At 38.8% G+C, this 14,296-nt stretch overlaps 1 protein-coding gene across 1 annotated transcript; it reads left to right on the top strand.

The window, feature by feature from the left end:
- Positions 1-11: 11 nt before the first annotated feature.
- On the top strand, positions 12-9,344 carry LOC144082221 (kinesin-like protein KIF3A). Its single transcript, XM_077609209.1, has 17 exons — positions 12-173; positions 571-844; positions 1,533-1,677; positions 1,937-2,021; positions 2,167-2,272; positions 2,475-2,614; positions 2,697-2,894; positions 2,981-3,155; positions 3,232-3,330; positions 4,316-4,472; positions 4,670-4,850; positions 5,020-5,130; positions 5,219-5,344; positions 5,654-5,707; positions 6,006-6,074; positions 6,173-6,303; positions 7,775-9,344. The coding sequence occupies exons 1-17, from the start codon at positions 168-170 to the stop codon at positions 7,821-7,823; spliced, it is 2,106 nt and encodes a 701-aa protein (XP_077465335.1). The 5' UTR covers positions 12-167; the 3' UTR covers positions 7,824-9,344.
- Positions 9,345-14,296: the final 4,952 nt, after the last annotated feature.

Here is a 14,296-nt window from a genome sequence, read left to right on the forward strand (position 1 = left end):
ATGCGCAGACAGTTTCCGCCAAGCTCCCGAACGTGATGCTGTCTGCCAGTCTGGATTCTCCGATGGCATTTAAATTCTTTGAATAAACAGTCTGATGTCTAACCAACTCGACCGCACGATTACCAGTAATTGCGTGCATACTCTAAGTACATCCCCGCGGTTTTACTATGCCGGTAAGTCGTTTGTATTTGGTATTTTGTTGGCTAAGGGTTCCTCCCTTTTCCTCTGATCCCAGTGATGTGATGCTAACCGGTTAGCTTGTTAGCATACCCGCCTTAAACCAGAGTTTGAGGTAAGCGTACACTGTCCTTTGTGACACGTTGTCTGAGTCGACGATTGCATAGTCACTGGTTGGATCTATCTTTCAATTTATCCTTGACATTGTGATTTTCTTTTTGGGATTGTATTTCATAATACGATGGACAGAAAAATGCTTATTAACCCCACATTACTGAGATCACTTGCTACCTGCGCGTTGCCAATGGATTTCTATCAAATGTCCACTCGTCAATTTCTCCCGTTTTGAGTGAGGTTTGTGTTCGCGCAATGACCGATCGTGATGTCTTTCAGAGCAATAAGCTTGAAAAGCCGGAGGTGTGCGATAATGTCAAGGTGGTGGTGCGATGCCGTCCACTGAACCAAAAAGAGAAGGCGATGTGCCACAAGCAGGCCGTCACCGTGGACGAGAATCGGGGCACTATCACGGTCAACAAGCTGGAAACCCAACATGAGCCGCCCAAAACATTCACCTTTGACACTGTGTTTGGACCGGAAAGCAAACAACTGGATGTTTACAACCTCACAGCCCGGCCCATCGTTGACTCGGTCCTAGCAGGATACAATGGTAATGCCCCCTTCATTGTGTACCCCTCCTGCACCAGCCATGAAAAATAGCCCGAGTGTATATTCATGCTCTAAACCACTTATTCCCACAAGGGGCGTGGGGGGTGCTGGAGCCCAACCCAGCTGACTTTGCCCACCAGGCGGGGGACACCCTGAATTGGTGGCCAGCCAATCGCAGGGCACAAGGAGACGGACAACCATTCATGCTCACACTCATACCTAGGGGCAATTTAGAGTGTTCAACCAGCCTACCAACCATGTTTTTGGATTGCGGGAGGAAACTTGAGTAGCTGGGAGGTACAGGCAAGCTCCACACAGTGAGGACCCAACAGGGATCGAACTCTCGACCCCAGAACTGTGAGGCGGACGTGCTAACCACTCATCTGCCAGCCCACCCCAAGTGTATATATACAGTACTATATATGTATGTTTTGGAAATAAAGAAAAATAAAGAGCAAAAAATGAACTGAAGAGCATCCCAAAAATAGTTTGAAGGGGGTCTAAATTACCAGTTTCAAGATGATATATGTTCAGGGTATGGTAGTTTCCTCCCACATTCAATACTAACTTTTTCTGCATACTCATTTGCATTTAAAGTCATTGCTATCAAAGCAGTTTTGTCATGCACACTTTTTGCTTTAAAAAGCCATCTTAGGGGTTTGTGTTTAGATTTTTCTGTTCTGTCTCAGGCACCATCTTTGCCTATGGACAAACTGGAACTGGGAAGACCTTCACGATGGAAGGCGTACGAGCAGTCCCAGAGCTACGTGGGATAATCCCAAATTCTTTTGCTCATATTTTTGGTCACATTGCCAAATCAGAGGGGGACACTAGGTATGTAGATATGATTATCCCCAAATTTGAGGATTTTATTTCTTTCATTCATGTTATTACTTTACAAAGTTCATTGTTGCATTATTTATGCGATATGAAATGTAGATGTTACAACCACAAACATGCTGTGGTTGAAAACAGTTTTTACCTTTTAATCCACACATTTAATGCGAGTGGAATGGAAATAACAACTGAGCAACTTGTAATATGGGAAAAAAATGGATTAGTATCATATTCTGTCTTTCCTACCCTTCTGCAGGTTTTTGGTTCATGTATCATACCTTGAGATTTATAATGAAGAAGTGCGTGACTTGTTGGCTAAGGACCAGACACAAAGATTGGAGGTATTCAATCTGTTACCCATTCTATTTTATCAAAAAAAGTGGTTTATTTTTAAAAAGAGTGGTTGAAGCCAGTCATTTTTCAAACTGCATTATCTAGAATGGGCTCCAATAAATTTAATCTGGTTGCACTTGTCCCCCATTATAGGTCAAGGAAAGACCTGACGTTGGTGTATATATCAAAGATCTATCTGGGTATGTGGCGAACAATGCGGATGACATGGACAGGATCATGACTTTGGGAAACAAAAACCGTAAGAAGAGATTCAACAACCTCAAATTCTAACATTGTTGGCACACTGGCTGTAAATATCCATAATAGTGTAGTGTTGTAGGCAATCCAACTCGCGAATTTTGAATTGACCAGAAAGAGGCTTTAATTAACGTAGATTAATAATAATAAAAAATAATATAATTGTTTGAGCCTAACTCTGGTATTCTGTATTTCTTTGTCAGGCTCTGTCGGTTCTACAAATATGAATGAGCACAGCTCCAGATCGCACGCCATCTTCACCATCACCATCGAGTGTAGTGAGAAGGGTGTGGATGGAAACCAGCACGTGCGAATGGGAAAACTGCATCTGGTTGATCTTGCGGTATGTAAAATATTAGTTCAGTTAAGATTATTGTCATCATGGGGTCATGGCGTCTTGCCTTACAATTTCTTCTCCCTCATAGGGTTCCGAAAGACAGGGTAAAACAGGGGCCACGGGACAGCGCCTCAAGGAAGCAACAAAGATCAATCTGTCACTCTCTACGCTCGGAAACGTTATCTCTGCTCTAGTAGACGGCAAGAGCACCCATGTGCCATACAGGAACTCCAAACTAACCCGTCTACTGCAGGATTCACTCGGCGGGAACTCGAAGACGTTGATGGTAAATTTCCAAGTGTGGAATATTATTAGCGAGTCACTTTCCAGGAATTTGTCAGGTTTTAATATGCTGAAATTCGTACTTGGCAGTGTGCAAATATCGGGCCCGCTGACTATAACTACGATGAGACCATCAGTACCCTGCGCTATGCTAACAGAGCCAAAAACATCAAGAACAAAGCCAGAATCAATGAAGACCCCAAGGAAGCTCTCCTGCGCAAGTTTCAGAAGGAGATTGAGGATCTGAAGAAGAAACTTGAAGAAGGTAACAATGGTTCCCCACCCTTTTCTTCAGTGGTCTTTGGCGTGCGACATTATTGATTTGTTCTATGGCGTATCAGGTGAGGAAATCTCCGGTTCGGAGGGCAGCGGGTCAGACGAGATAGATGACGCAGATGAAGAAGGAGGGGAGACTGGACAAGTACGCAGGCGACGAAGAGGTAAGAAACAGAAATGTTAGTGATGCGAAATGCTTTACATGTACCGTATTTATATTTTCTTGTCCTTTTGGACAAACTATATTGCTATTAATGAGCAAAGTGATTCAAATTTAATCCCTGAATCGAGTTCCTGACTTGGTTATAATCTTCTTCTTCAATTTGAGGGCCTTCACAGTCATCGTTTCATTGATATGTCCTTGCACTTGTCTTCTGTTTTGTTATTTCTTGTACAATGTCTTTGCTGTGTTTCAGTCTAACAGTCATACTGTATGTCTCATTTCTCTTTCTTCTCTGTCTGCCATTGGCTTTTTACCGCACCTCCTCCTTCAAGGAGAAAGAGGTTGGTGTTAGAATATTTGTTTTTTTCCATCTTCCTGTTGCAAATATTTTGTATTTTGGAGAAGGGTTAGCATTTATTTAAAGAGTTTATTTCCCAGTCGATTGCTTCTAACCACTATTAATGAGTGACGTGATTCTTATTTACTCCCCAATGGAGTTCATGGCTCGGTTATAAATGATTCTATATCTATTTTATACAGTCATCGTTTCATTGATTTGTTCTTATAGTTCTGATACGTTTGTTATTTCTTGTACAATGTCTTTGCTGTTACGGTGTTTCAGTCTAACAGTCATACTGTTTGTCTCATTTCTCTTTCTTCTTCTGCTATTGGCTTTTTACCACACCTCTTCCTTCAAGGAGAAAGAGGTCGGTGTTGGAATATTTGTTTTTTTTCTCTTTCTATTGTAAATAATTTGTTTTATGGAGAAGAGTCAGTTTTCATTTTAGCGTTATTTCCAAGTAGTTTGTTTCTTATCACTATTAATGTTGAATTTGTCCATCTTCGCACTCATTCTTTATGCCTTCGTATTACATATTTAAAAGGCTTTAATGTATGGATATATTTAAAGTCCAATCACATTTTAACCATATTGAACTAACAATATAGAAGATCATCATTTTTATGAATGGATGTCTTACCTTCAGGCAAGAAAAAAATTTCCCCAGAAAAGATGGTGGAGATGCAGGCCAAGATTGATGAGGAGCGAAAAGCTTTGGAGACAAAGCTGGATATGGAGGAAGAGGAAAGGAACAGGGTAAAAGCCGAACTGGAGAAGAGGGAGAAAGATCTTTTAAAAGCACAGTGAGTCGACCTAACAAACAAAGATTAAACACATATTCAAAAAGATTTGTATCCTTTTTTTAATGGCACATTAGCATGGAGCCTAACAAACTTTTTTAATACATGCTGCAATAATAATGAAGACACTCCTCTATATTCTACCGTAGCCTAGTTTAGATTTAATTTGTGCTGTGGAACTGACATATTTTGACTCTTAGGCAGGAGCATCACCTTCTGCGTGAGAAACTGTCAGCCTTGGAGAAGAAGGTGATTGTAGGCGGTGTCGACCTTCTAGCCAAAGCTGAGGAGCAGGAGAAGCTTCTGGATGAATCCAACAGTGAGTTGGAAGAACGAAGGCAGAGGGCCGAGCACCTTCGGAAGGAGCTGGAGGTGAAAGAGGTAAGTGTTGCATGGAAAATTTTCAAAAGGGAAGCTCTATTTCGAAGTTTATATGTGAAGGAATGATTACTTCGGAATAGTCTCCATCACACTCTACCTACTAAAGACTACAGCAATGTAAATGTTCATTAGTTTATGCATCTAATATATGCGTGTCAAAAAAACCCAGCAAGAGCGCCTGGACATTGAGGAGAAGTACACAAGTCTTCAAGAGGAGGCACAAGGGAAGACCAAGAAACTGAAAAAAGTGTGGACCATGTTGATAGCTGCCAAATCAGAGGTTGGTAACACTGGCATGAATGTATTCAGGACAATTTTCCCTATTGGTCTTCAATATTTCATCCAAATCTATTTGTTTCACACTTCAGTTGGCAGATTTGCAACAAGAGCATCACCGAGAGATCGAAGGCCTCTTGGAGAACATTCGACAACTGAGCCGGGAGTTGCGTCTCCAAATGTTGATCATAGACAACTTTATTCCTCCAGAATACCAGGTCTGAACTTAAGTGGCTACGATTTGTTTGTATAAGCTAAAAGCTTTAAAAAAAAAAACGATCTACCCTACTATCAAAATAGTTCTGGATTTTTATTTTTTTAATGATGACCACCATCATAATATGAATACAGTATATTGCATGCTCAGGCCTTGTCCAATTAGGTTAGAGAGCATGGTTTTCTTTGTTATTTTGACTTTAAAGTTGTTTCTCTGATTCTAGACTAAGGGTTTTGGAGCACATTATCAGTACCACATGGCTCCAATCTAGTTGTGAAACATTCAATGATTATTTTTTTCCCTTTTTCAGGAGATGATTGAAAATTACGTGCACTGGAATGAAGACATTGGAGAGTGGCAGCTGGTAAGGTTTCGATTTACACTGTAAGGGGGACACTCATTGAGAGAGAAATAAATAAATAAATAAATATCCTGCTTATTTGAGCACGATTATGGCAAGCCACATTCTGTGTTAGACTTCCAAGTACTAACATGGCCAGATCTGTCTCTTTTTTTATTTAATGTCCCAATTTCATTGGAATTTGGGTTGTACTTTGTTTCACTGTTTTCTAAATCTTAATTAAGTTGGGTTGTTTATATAAGCGTACTTGTTTAGCGAATGTCAAGGTTTTTGTCTAATATGCGTTGCTTTCTTGTGTCAGAAATGTGTCGCCTTCACTGGCAACAATATGCGAAAACAGACACCTGCTCCAGGCAAAAAGGAAAAAGATGTAAGCTTGTTCTGCTATTTTTGTCCCACTCCAGTTGCTATTTTAGATGTTTTTGTCTTCAAACATCTCAACACTCCTTTTATGCTCTCATTCTACAGGCTTTTGAGGTAGACCTGTCTTATGTCTATTTGGCCTACACAGAGGAGAGCATGCAACAGTCACTGATGAAACTAGAGAGGCCCAAAACCTCCAAAAGTAGCAAGAGTGGTCGGCCCAAGACTGGTCGCAGGTAAAGTCTTTAGTCTGCAACGTCTAATAGGAGTAAATTTAAATTTAAAAAGACATTTTTTTCAATTTTACTTTCCAACCCGAGTGTCTGTATGAAGGGAAACGTCTCATCTTAGTTTTCGTTCTCAGAAACTACCGCTGATAACACTGCCACTCTATGCTAATCTGCGTTTATGCTGTTTCTTTATTACCATAATTTGTCCTTTCACTAGTGTATGGAATAATGCCAACGATTTAAGAGCATTCCACAGACTTTTTTTCCCGTTTTAAGTGTATCATGAATTAATCCCCTGCTGTTCAGATTAGATTAGTAACTTGGGGGCAAAATTGAGAAATATGTCCCGCATGACACACGGCCACAAAAAGTGCTTTTTTTTCTGACATTATTTAGCATAAATGAGAGAACTGTGGAATACACAACAAAGGCAAAAAAAAGTTTTTGCAGGTCAGAGTGAGCAATCTTGAGTGCGCATATTGGCTTGGATTGGATAACTTTATTCATCCCGTATTCGGGAAATTTCATTGTGACAGTCGCAAGAAGGTGAGAATGCAGATACAGGAAAGGCATAGTTACACATAGTTACAAGTTAGACAATACAGTCGCAAAGGCCACAGAACAACAAAGCAAAAGCACAAAGTACAAAGCAAAGCAAAGTATATGGTGATCATTAAGAATCACCAAATCAAATCATTAAGACCGAAACACAAAACGAGCAAGAGCGGACGGAGCTACCGCCACCGGCTGCCAATTGAGCGGCGCCATCTTGGTTGCGGTAGCAAAAATGGATACAGACTCAAGAAAAAGACGTTGTAGAGTTGGATAAAACTGGAACCACACACAGGAAGTCTTCCACAAGATGGCTGCAGACTGTGACTGAGGTAGAGAATATGCAGAGTCACTCTTCCAAGCTTATACACACAGTTCCTCAGTAGTCTGGAGCTGAAGAATCAACAGTAGCAGAGTAGAACCCCTCGACTCCGTTTCCGGCCTGGTAAGCGCCGACAGCTCTTCCATCTTATCCCATGATGGAATGGTTGGCCTGAAGCGTCACTTCTTCTCCCGGCACTTTTGTCCAGCTCCGAATTTCCAGCGGCATTGAGCTGTTGCTCCTTCTGCTGCGTATTGTAACAGCTAGTCCCATGTATATGACGGCGTAGGCATGGCTGAATGGTTCCAAAAAAGAAGTAGCAGAAAGAACCCAGGCTAACAGAACAAAGAAAGTTGTAAAAACATTAATGTAAAAAGTATAAAGTACAAAGTAAAGTAAAAAGGTAACCTCGGTGATAGGTTTTGAGACACTTTCTTAACAGACTAAATGTGAACTGCACACAGCAATGTCCCTGTCACGTCCGCACAATTTAGAAGGTGAAACATTTGCACTACGGGGCCAATATCAGGATTTAATATGGTGTTTTGAGAAATGGTCTTCCTGCTGTGGCGCTAACAATTTTGTGCTATCGTCCCCTCACAGGAAAAGATCAGCAAAAGCAGAAGCGGCCGCCGAGTCCCCCCTGGAATGAGGACGTAGCGGTGGAATGAAGAAGTATTTGGTTGAATTAACTGTTTATCCTTATTTAAAAGATGATCTGAGTACACTGTATATCAGGAACAGTTGTAAATGTGACGCACCCATTAGCTGATCGAAGTCTTATTCACTAGGATGTCAAGCTTCACATTTGCTGTATCGTTGAAAGGCACTTCAGTCGCTAGTAGCTCGGTTATGGAGCTCTTCTTACTTGGCATGGATGTATTTGTTTTTCTGTAACAGAGTGATTATACAAGAATGCTAACTGGAGTTGGCTCTGCTACTGTCGAAATGCTGCATTTAGTTATTGAATCCGCATGAAAGAGGATGCAAGTGATTTATTAGTCAAATAGTATTATGAGTTAAAATATATTCGGCAAATGAGTCTTGGAGTTTGAAATGACAGCAAAAAAACAATACCCCTGCGACCCTTGTGGGGATAATTGTCTTGGAAAATGATTGGATGAACTAACCCTGTCATGCAGGAATTACTACTTTTTTTTAATCCTTTACTCATTGCCTCCCATCGATGGCGAATTGATTTTATTTTGTCTGTGAAGGGCGAATAATTAAATGTTTTATCGCCCCTCTCAGTTCAAATAGATTAGATGCCTGGCACAAAAAAGTTAAAAATATTAATATTAAAAAGATTAATATTGAAAAAAAAAGACTAATGTTCAAGTTTCCTTATTAATCCCTTAGTAGTTATCTAACCCTAATTAATTGCTGTAGTGACCACTGTCCCTGAAATGGTTAATACAATTAAATACGCTAAAGTTACCAGATATGATAATGAGAGGTTACCAACACTGCTTTCAGTGTTATGAGTATATTTACAATCAAAATGTGATACTTCAATTATGGCTTAAGTCATGTACAATCTTTTGCCATTTTGTAGTACTACTGTGTATACTTTCAAGTAAGTCAGAAATGAAATATAAGTAGTTCAACAATTAGTTTGTCCCTGAAAAAGAACAGTTGAAGGAACTCCAAGTAAAAGATGCGCAAATACATGAATGGTATAATTGGATTTGTATGTTCTGCTAGATGTATTCACGGCTTTTTCTATTCCACTGGTTAAAAACTAAATGCAGTAATTTATGGTGATAACGATCCTTCCATGTAACAACATTTTTGGAAATGAAGGCGAAATGCTTCTACTCTGATAAGAGCTAAGTAGTCATTAATATTTAAGTGAAAGTGCGATTTCTACCCTTTAGCGTCAGGTCATAAACTTTGGGAGAGTGCATGCTAGCCCGCTCTCATTAGTGCCACTCGTGCGTCTTTTATTTTGAAAAGTGACAGCTATATTATCAGAACTTACCATATTTACTGGATGCCTTAGTATAATGCACTTGTATGAGGCTCTGTGAAGGTCATTTTTTTAATGTAACTTGCTTCTTTCATAGTGGAGGCAATCCGGTTTTTATTTGACTGTATATCATGATTTATGTCGAATGTTTACATTCACCCAGGATGTTTTATTTATTAAATTATTTTACACGTTTACCTCATATTCATGTTGCCTTCGCTTTGTATTAATGATATAAAAGATTGCGACCATCTTGATAATGAACACAACCACATCTGGAGCTTATATACACACTTGTGCAACTACATCATGTTAGCATTAAAGATCATTCACAGTTTAAACAACTAAATTTTTCTGATAACATAATGCAATTTAAAAAATAAATAAATCTGGATGTTGATTTTAAAAATGCAGTTGTCCAAATATAATTTATTAAATACAAAAATGGATCTCTTCAACAGGGATGCAGAAAAATAAATATAATTCACGATGAATATGGCAAGATAATTTAAACTTTGTCATAAAAATTGTGAACAATTAACACTCGGATCAGTGAGACACTATCAGTTTTGAGCACCATATGATGTTCTCCAACAATTTGGGTAGTTTAGATTTTTCATCCTTCCTCAGGTGGCATTTTGAAACTCCTGTCTGGAAGGCAATAATAGCAAAAAGTATGATTTTTAGTATGACAGGTGAATAGAAAAATGAAAATGAATATTAATAGTACTATTTTACCTTCTTATTGTACTCTTTCAGGTGATGCACAAGTTTCAACAGTTTCACATGAGTAAAATTTGTCAAAGCTTTTTCAGCTTCACAAAAGAACTTCTTTAAAAAAAAATCATTTCCATTGTCAATCTCACATCCAGGTAAAAAAAAAAATCACATTACTACCATTTCAAACTTACCTTGCAAGGGGTGGGATTTGGACTTTGTACCTTTACATCCTGCAACTTTAAAGGCAAAAATGTCAATACGGTATAAATATACATTGCCAATGTGACTTTACCGCACAATTTACCTCTAGACTAGATGTGTTAATTGCTATTGCTAATTCCTTAATAGTCCTCGGCAGCATATCTTTAGAACGTACAAGGGATGCTGCAAAAAAGGCCGCCAGCAAGAAAATTACGTTGATCTTGAAAGTAGTCATGATTTGAGAAAAAAGGCAGGTGTGTGCCAAAAGATGAATGAGCCTCAATTTCAAATGTCCGCCGCTTATATTGACAACAAATGCAGATTGGGAATCAGTATATGCGGACACGTCACAAGACGAAAGGGCCGTATAAGGGCTTGGTGAGTATCAAAAATGTTCCGTCATTGCATTAGCGTATGATATCTGATTCATGGTCTAAGTTGCAAAACCACAGGTGTCACACTTACAGACTGGGTCCAATCTTCACATGACATCCTCTAGGCCCTATGTTAAATTCACCTTATTGCTTTTCATTTTTGGCCAAAAATATTTCCCAAATGTTCTTGTTTCTTCTACTGTTAGCAAACATTACAATTATTTATATCTAACATAAACAATCCGCAGTTACATATTCGCGTTGCACGTATCAGTACCGATACAGCATCAAAATGGCATCGGCATCGGGGATAAATTATAAAGTGCACCCTTGGATTAAAATTAGTTTTGCAATATTACCATTATTTGTCTTCCGATATTTGGATGTGAGGTATCAGCCGATGCCGATACTTTACTGATCTGTAAAAAAAAAATATATATATATATATATATATATATATATATATATATGTGTGTGTGTGTGTGTGTGTGTGTATGTGTATATATATATATATATATATATATATATATATATATATATATATGTGTGTGTGTGTATATGTATGGTCGTGGTCAAAAGTTTACATACACTTGTGAAGAACATAATGTCATGGCTCTCTTGAGTTTCCAGTTATTTCTACAACTCTGATTTTTCTCTGATAGAGTGATTGGAACAGATACTTCTTTGTCACAAAAAACATTCATGAAGTTTGGTTCTTTTATGACTTTATTGTGGGTGAACAGAAAAAAGTCATCAAATCTGCTGAGTCAAAAATATACATACAGCAGCGCTAATATTTGGTAACATGTCCCTTGGCCATTTTCACTTCAATTAGGCGCTTTTGGTAGCCATCCACAAGCTTCTGGCAAGCTTCTGGTTGAATCTTTGACCAGTCCTCTTGACAGAATTGGTGAAGTTCAGTTAAATTTGATGGCTTTCTGACATGGACTTGTTTCTTCAGCATTGTCCACAAGTTCTCAATGGGGTTTAAGTCAGGACTTTGGGAAGGCCATTCGAAAACCTTAATTCTAGCCGGATTTAGCCATTCCATTACCACTTTTGATGTGTGTTTGGGGTCATTGTCCTGTTGGAACACCCTACTGCGCCCAAGACCCAATCTTCGGACTGATGACTTTAGGTTATCTTGAAGAATCTGAAGGTAATCCTCCTTCTTCATTATCCCGTTCTCAGTTGTCCAATTTTGTCTCAGCAGCAGGTGATAGCTTGTGTTTTCTTCCTGATCGTGGCAGTGACAAAACAGTGCCATGCACTTTATACTTACAAACAATTGTTTGCACTGTTGCTCTTGGGACCTGCAGCTGCTTTGAAATGGCTCCAACTGACTTTCCTGACTTGTTCAAGTCAAGGATTCGCTTTTTCAGATCCATGCTGAGCTCCTTTGACTTTCCCATTGTAGCGTTTGTGGGCGTTTGCATCCAATGAGCCCTATTTAAATGGCCTCAGAGAAGTCACCAGCTGTAGTCACTCATAATCACTCACAAGAAGTTAAGAGGCCATGCTATGAAGCTCATTTCACTGACACAACTTTCTAAGTCACCAAAATTGCTCATTCGTGTTGCTGTATGAATATTTTTGACCCAGCAGATTTGATCACTTTTTCTGTTAACCCATAATAGATTCATAAAAGAACCAAACTTCATGAATCTTTTTGTGACAAAGAAGTATCTGTTCCAATCACTCTTTCAGAGAAAAATCAGAGTTGTAGAAATAACTGGAAACTCAAGAGAGCCATGACATTATGTTCTTCACAAGTGTATGTAAACTTTTGACCACAACTGTATATGTAGTAGTTGTTAATACAGGTCAGTCAGACATTCCTCAACTCATTGTGTCTCATTGATGACGTTAGCCGTCCAATCCATTTCAAGTGGTAGGGTGGCAGTGAGTGAATGTTCGTTCATTGGCTGCCATAGCTCCTACTTTACAAAGGTTGGACATGTACTTAAGATAAACTTTTGGAATGGGCGACAAACGGTCCTTTTTTACAGTGGCATGCTTAGCTGGTGCCCATCTTGGGAACTAGATTTCGAAGAATACACATTACCCAGTTTGGTACATTATTTCTTCGTATACTCCCTCATACTGATGGTGTCATTTTTCTGCCATATTGACACGAGTATCGGTATCGGTGCATCAGTAATACCTTCTCAATGGTTGCTGTATACATCTCGCAACATCCGGTTAAGTGTTATGCTTGAAAACCCCTTCTTCACACCTGATGAAAAAATTATGATGGCTCATATTTATCAAGTGCACATCAAACATATTGGGTGGGAAGGCACAAATTGAGGTTTTGAGTAATTAAAATTTCCCCGGATGAGCTTTGGTTATAACAAGTTACATCAGTCATTCAAAAAAATGTATATGCACTATACTAGAGCATTTTTATGCAGTTTTAACACCATGTACTATCTTTCTTGACTTCATAAAGTACATGTTTCACTGATAATATGGGTTGTACAACTTTCATTGTGAAAAAGTGCTGAAAAGCTGAAAAATATCAAAAATTAAAACGGAAAATGAATGATTATTGTTAACAAATGCATCAAATTAATATGCACATCCAATCTTTTAGGTGACACCATATTTTTTGCACAACTTGGATATGAATTAGTCTTCTGTGCAATATTCTGCTCATGCAGTTTACTCTTTGAATTGATTGACGTCAATCAAAAACTTATTTTTTAAATTTGATGAAAATGTTGAATTTTGATAACGAAGTCATTGAATTTAACGTGGTGGACTGTGACATCATCAGGTTGTCTTTGTTCATCCATATTCTTTTATTGTCTTATCAACACATTAAACCAGTGGCGGGCCGTCAGGGCCTTCAAGGCCTTCTCTGCTGGCCTAAGAAATATCTGAATCATATTATATTTTGTCCATCAATACTTATTATTCCAAATGGTCTGTTAGCTTCCTTTCATTGCTTTCCCCCCTGGTTGCACTGCTTACAGATGTGTTTTCATATTGAAGCATTTAACCAATCACATTAAAGCCATTATTTGTTGCCAGATCAGATCTGCCTCAAAGCCTTCAAAATCAGTTCTGCGGGGTCTGCTGCATTAAACAAGACTGTTGCTTTTATAAGTATATTGTTGTTTTGATCTAAAGCCATTCTCAAAACGGACTATGCCAGAAATATGACAGGACAGGCTCGACTTTCATCATTAGCTTTGATGGCGATAGGAAAGAAGGAAGAAAGAAAGGAGGATGGATATTGTGTACAGTTAAAAAGGATTTTTGGTGAGTAAAATATGGCTATATTCCTAAATAATATTTCAATTGTGGGCCCGTTTCTGAAAAACTCCAGTGTTTGTATTTAAGCTCCAGTGTTTGTATTTAATCACTAAATACTGCTAGGATGTGGATTTTATCACAGTTTAATTTTTGCCATTTCACCATTGACTTCTATCGCTGTCTTTTCCCGGGAAAAATCACCCCCCTGGCCTGGTTGTAATGTCTCAAAAGCTCCAGTATTTGTATTCAGTCGATAAATGCTGCTAGGAAGTGGATTTGACCTAATTTTAGTGCATTATTTGTCATTTCACGTATGGACGTATCGACGTTCATCGCTGTCTTTTTACCGGGGAAATGATACTCCGGGCCCGGTTCTGATGTCTAAAAAGCTCCAGTATTTGTATTTAATCAATAAATGCTGTTTTCGGCTGGATTTTACCCCATTTTCGGGCAATGTTTGCCCGTACACCATTGAACTTTATCGCTGTCTTTTCCCGTGAAAATCGCCCCCCTGGCCTGGTTTTAATGTGTGAAAAGCTCCAGTATTTGTATTTAATCATGAATTGCTGCTAGGAAGTGGATTTTACCCCATTTTTGTGC

This window comes from Stigmatopora argus, chromosome 9, assembly GCF_051989625.1.
Source record: "Stigmatopora argus isolate UIUO_Sarg chromosome 9, RoL_Sarg_1.0, whole genome shotgun sequence".
NCBI classification, from domain to species: Eukaryota; Metazoa; Chordata; class Actinopteri; order Syngnathiformes; family Syngnathidae; genus Stigmatopora; species Stigmatopora argus.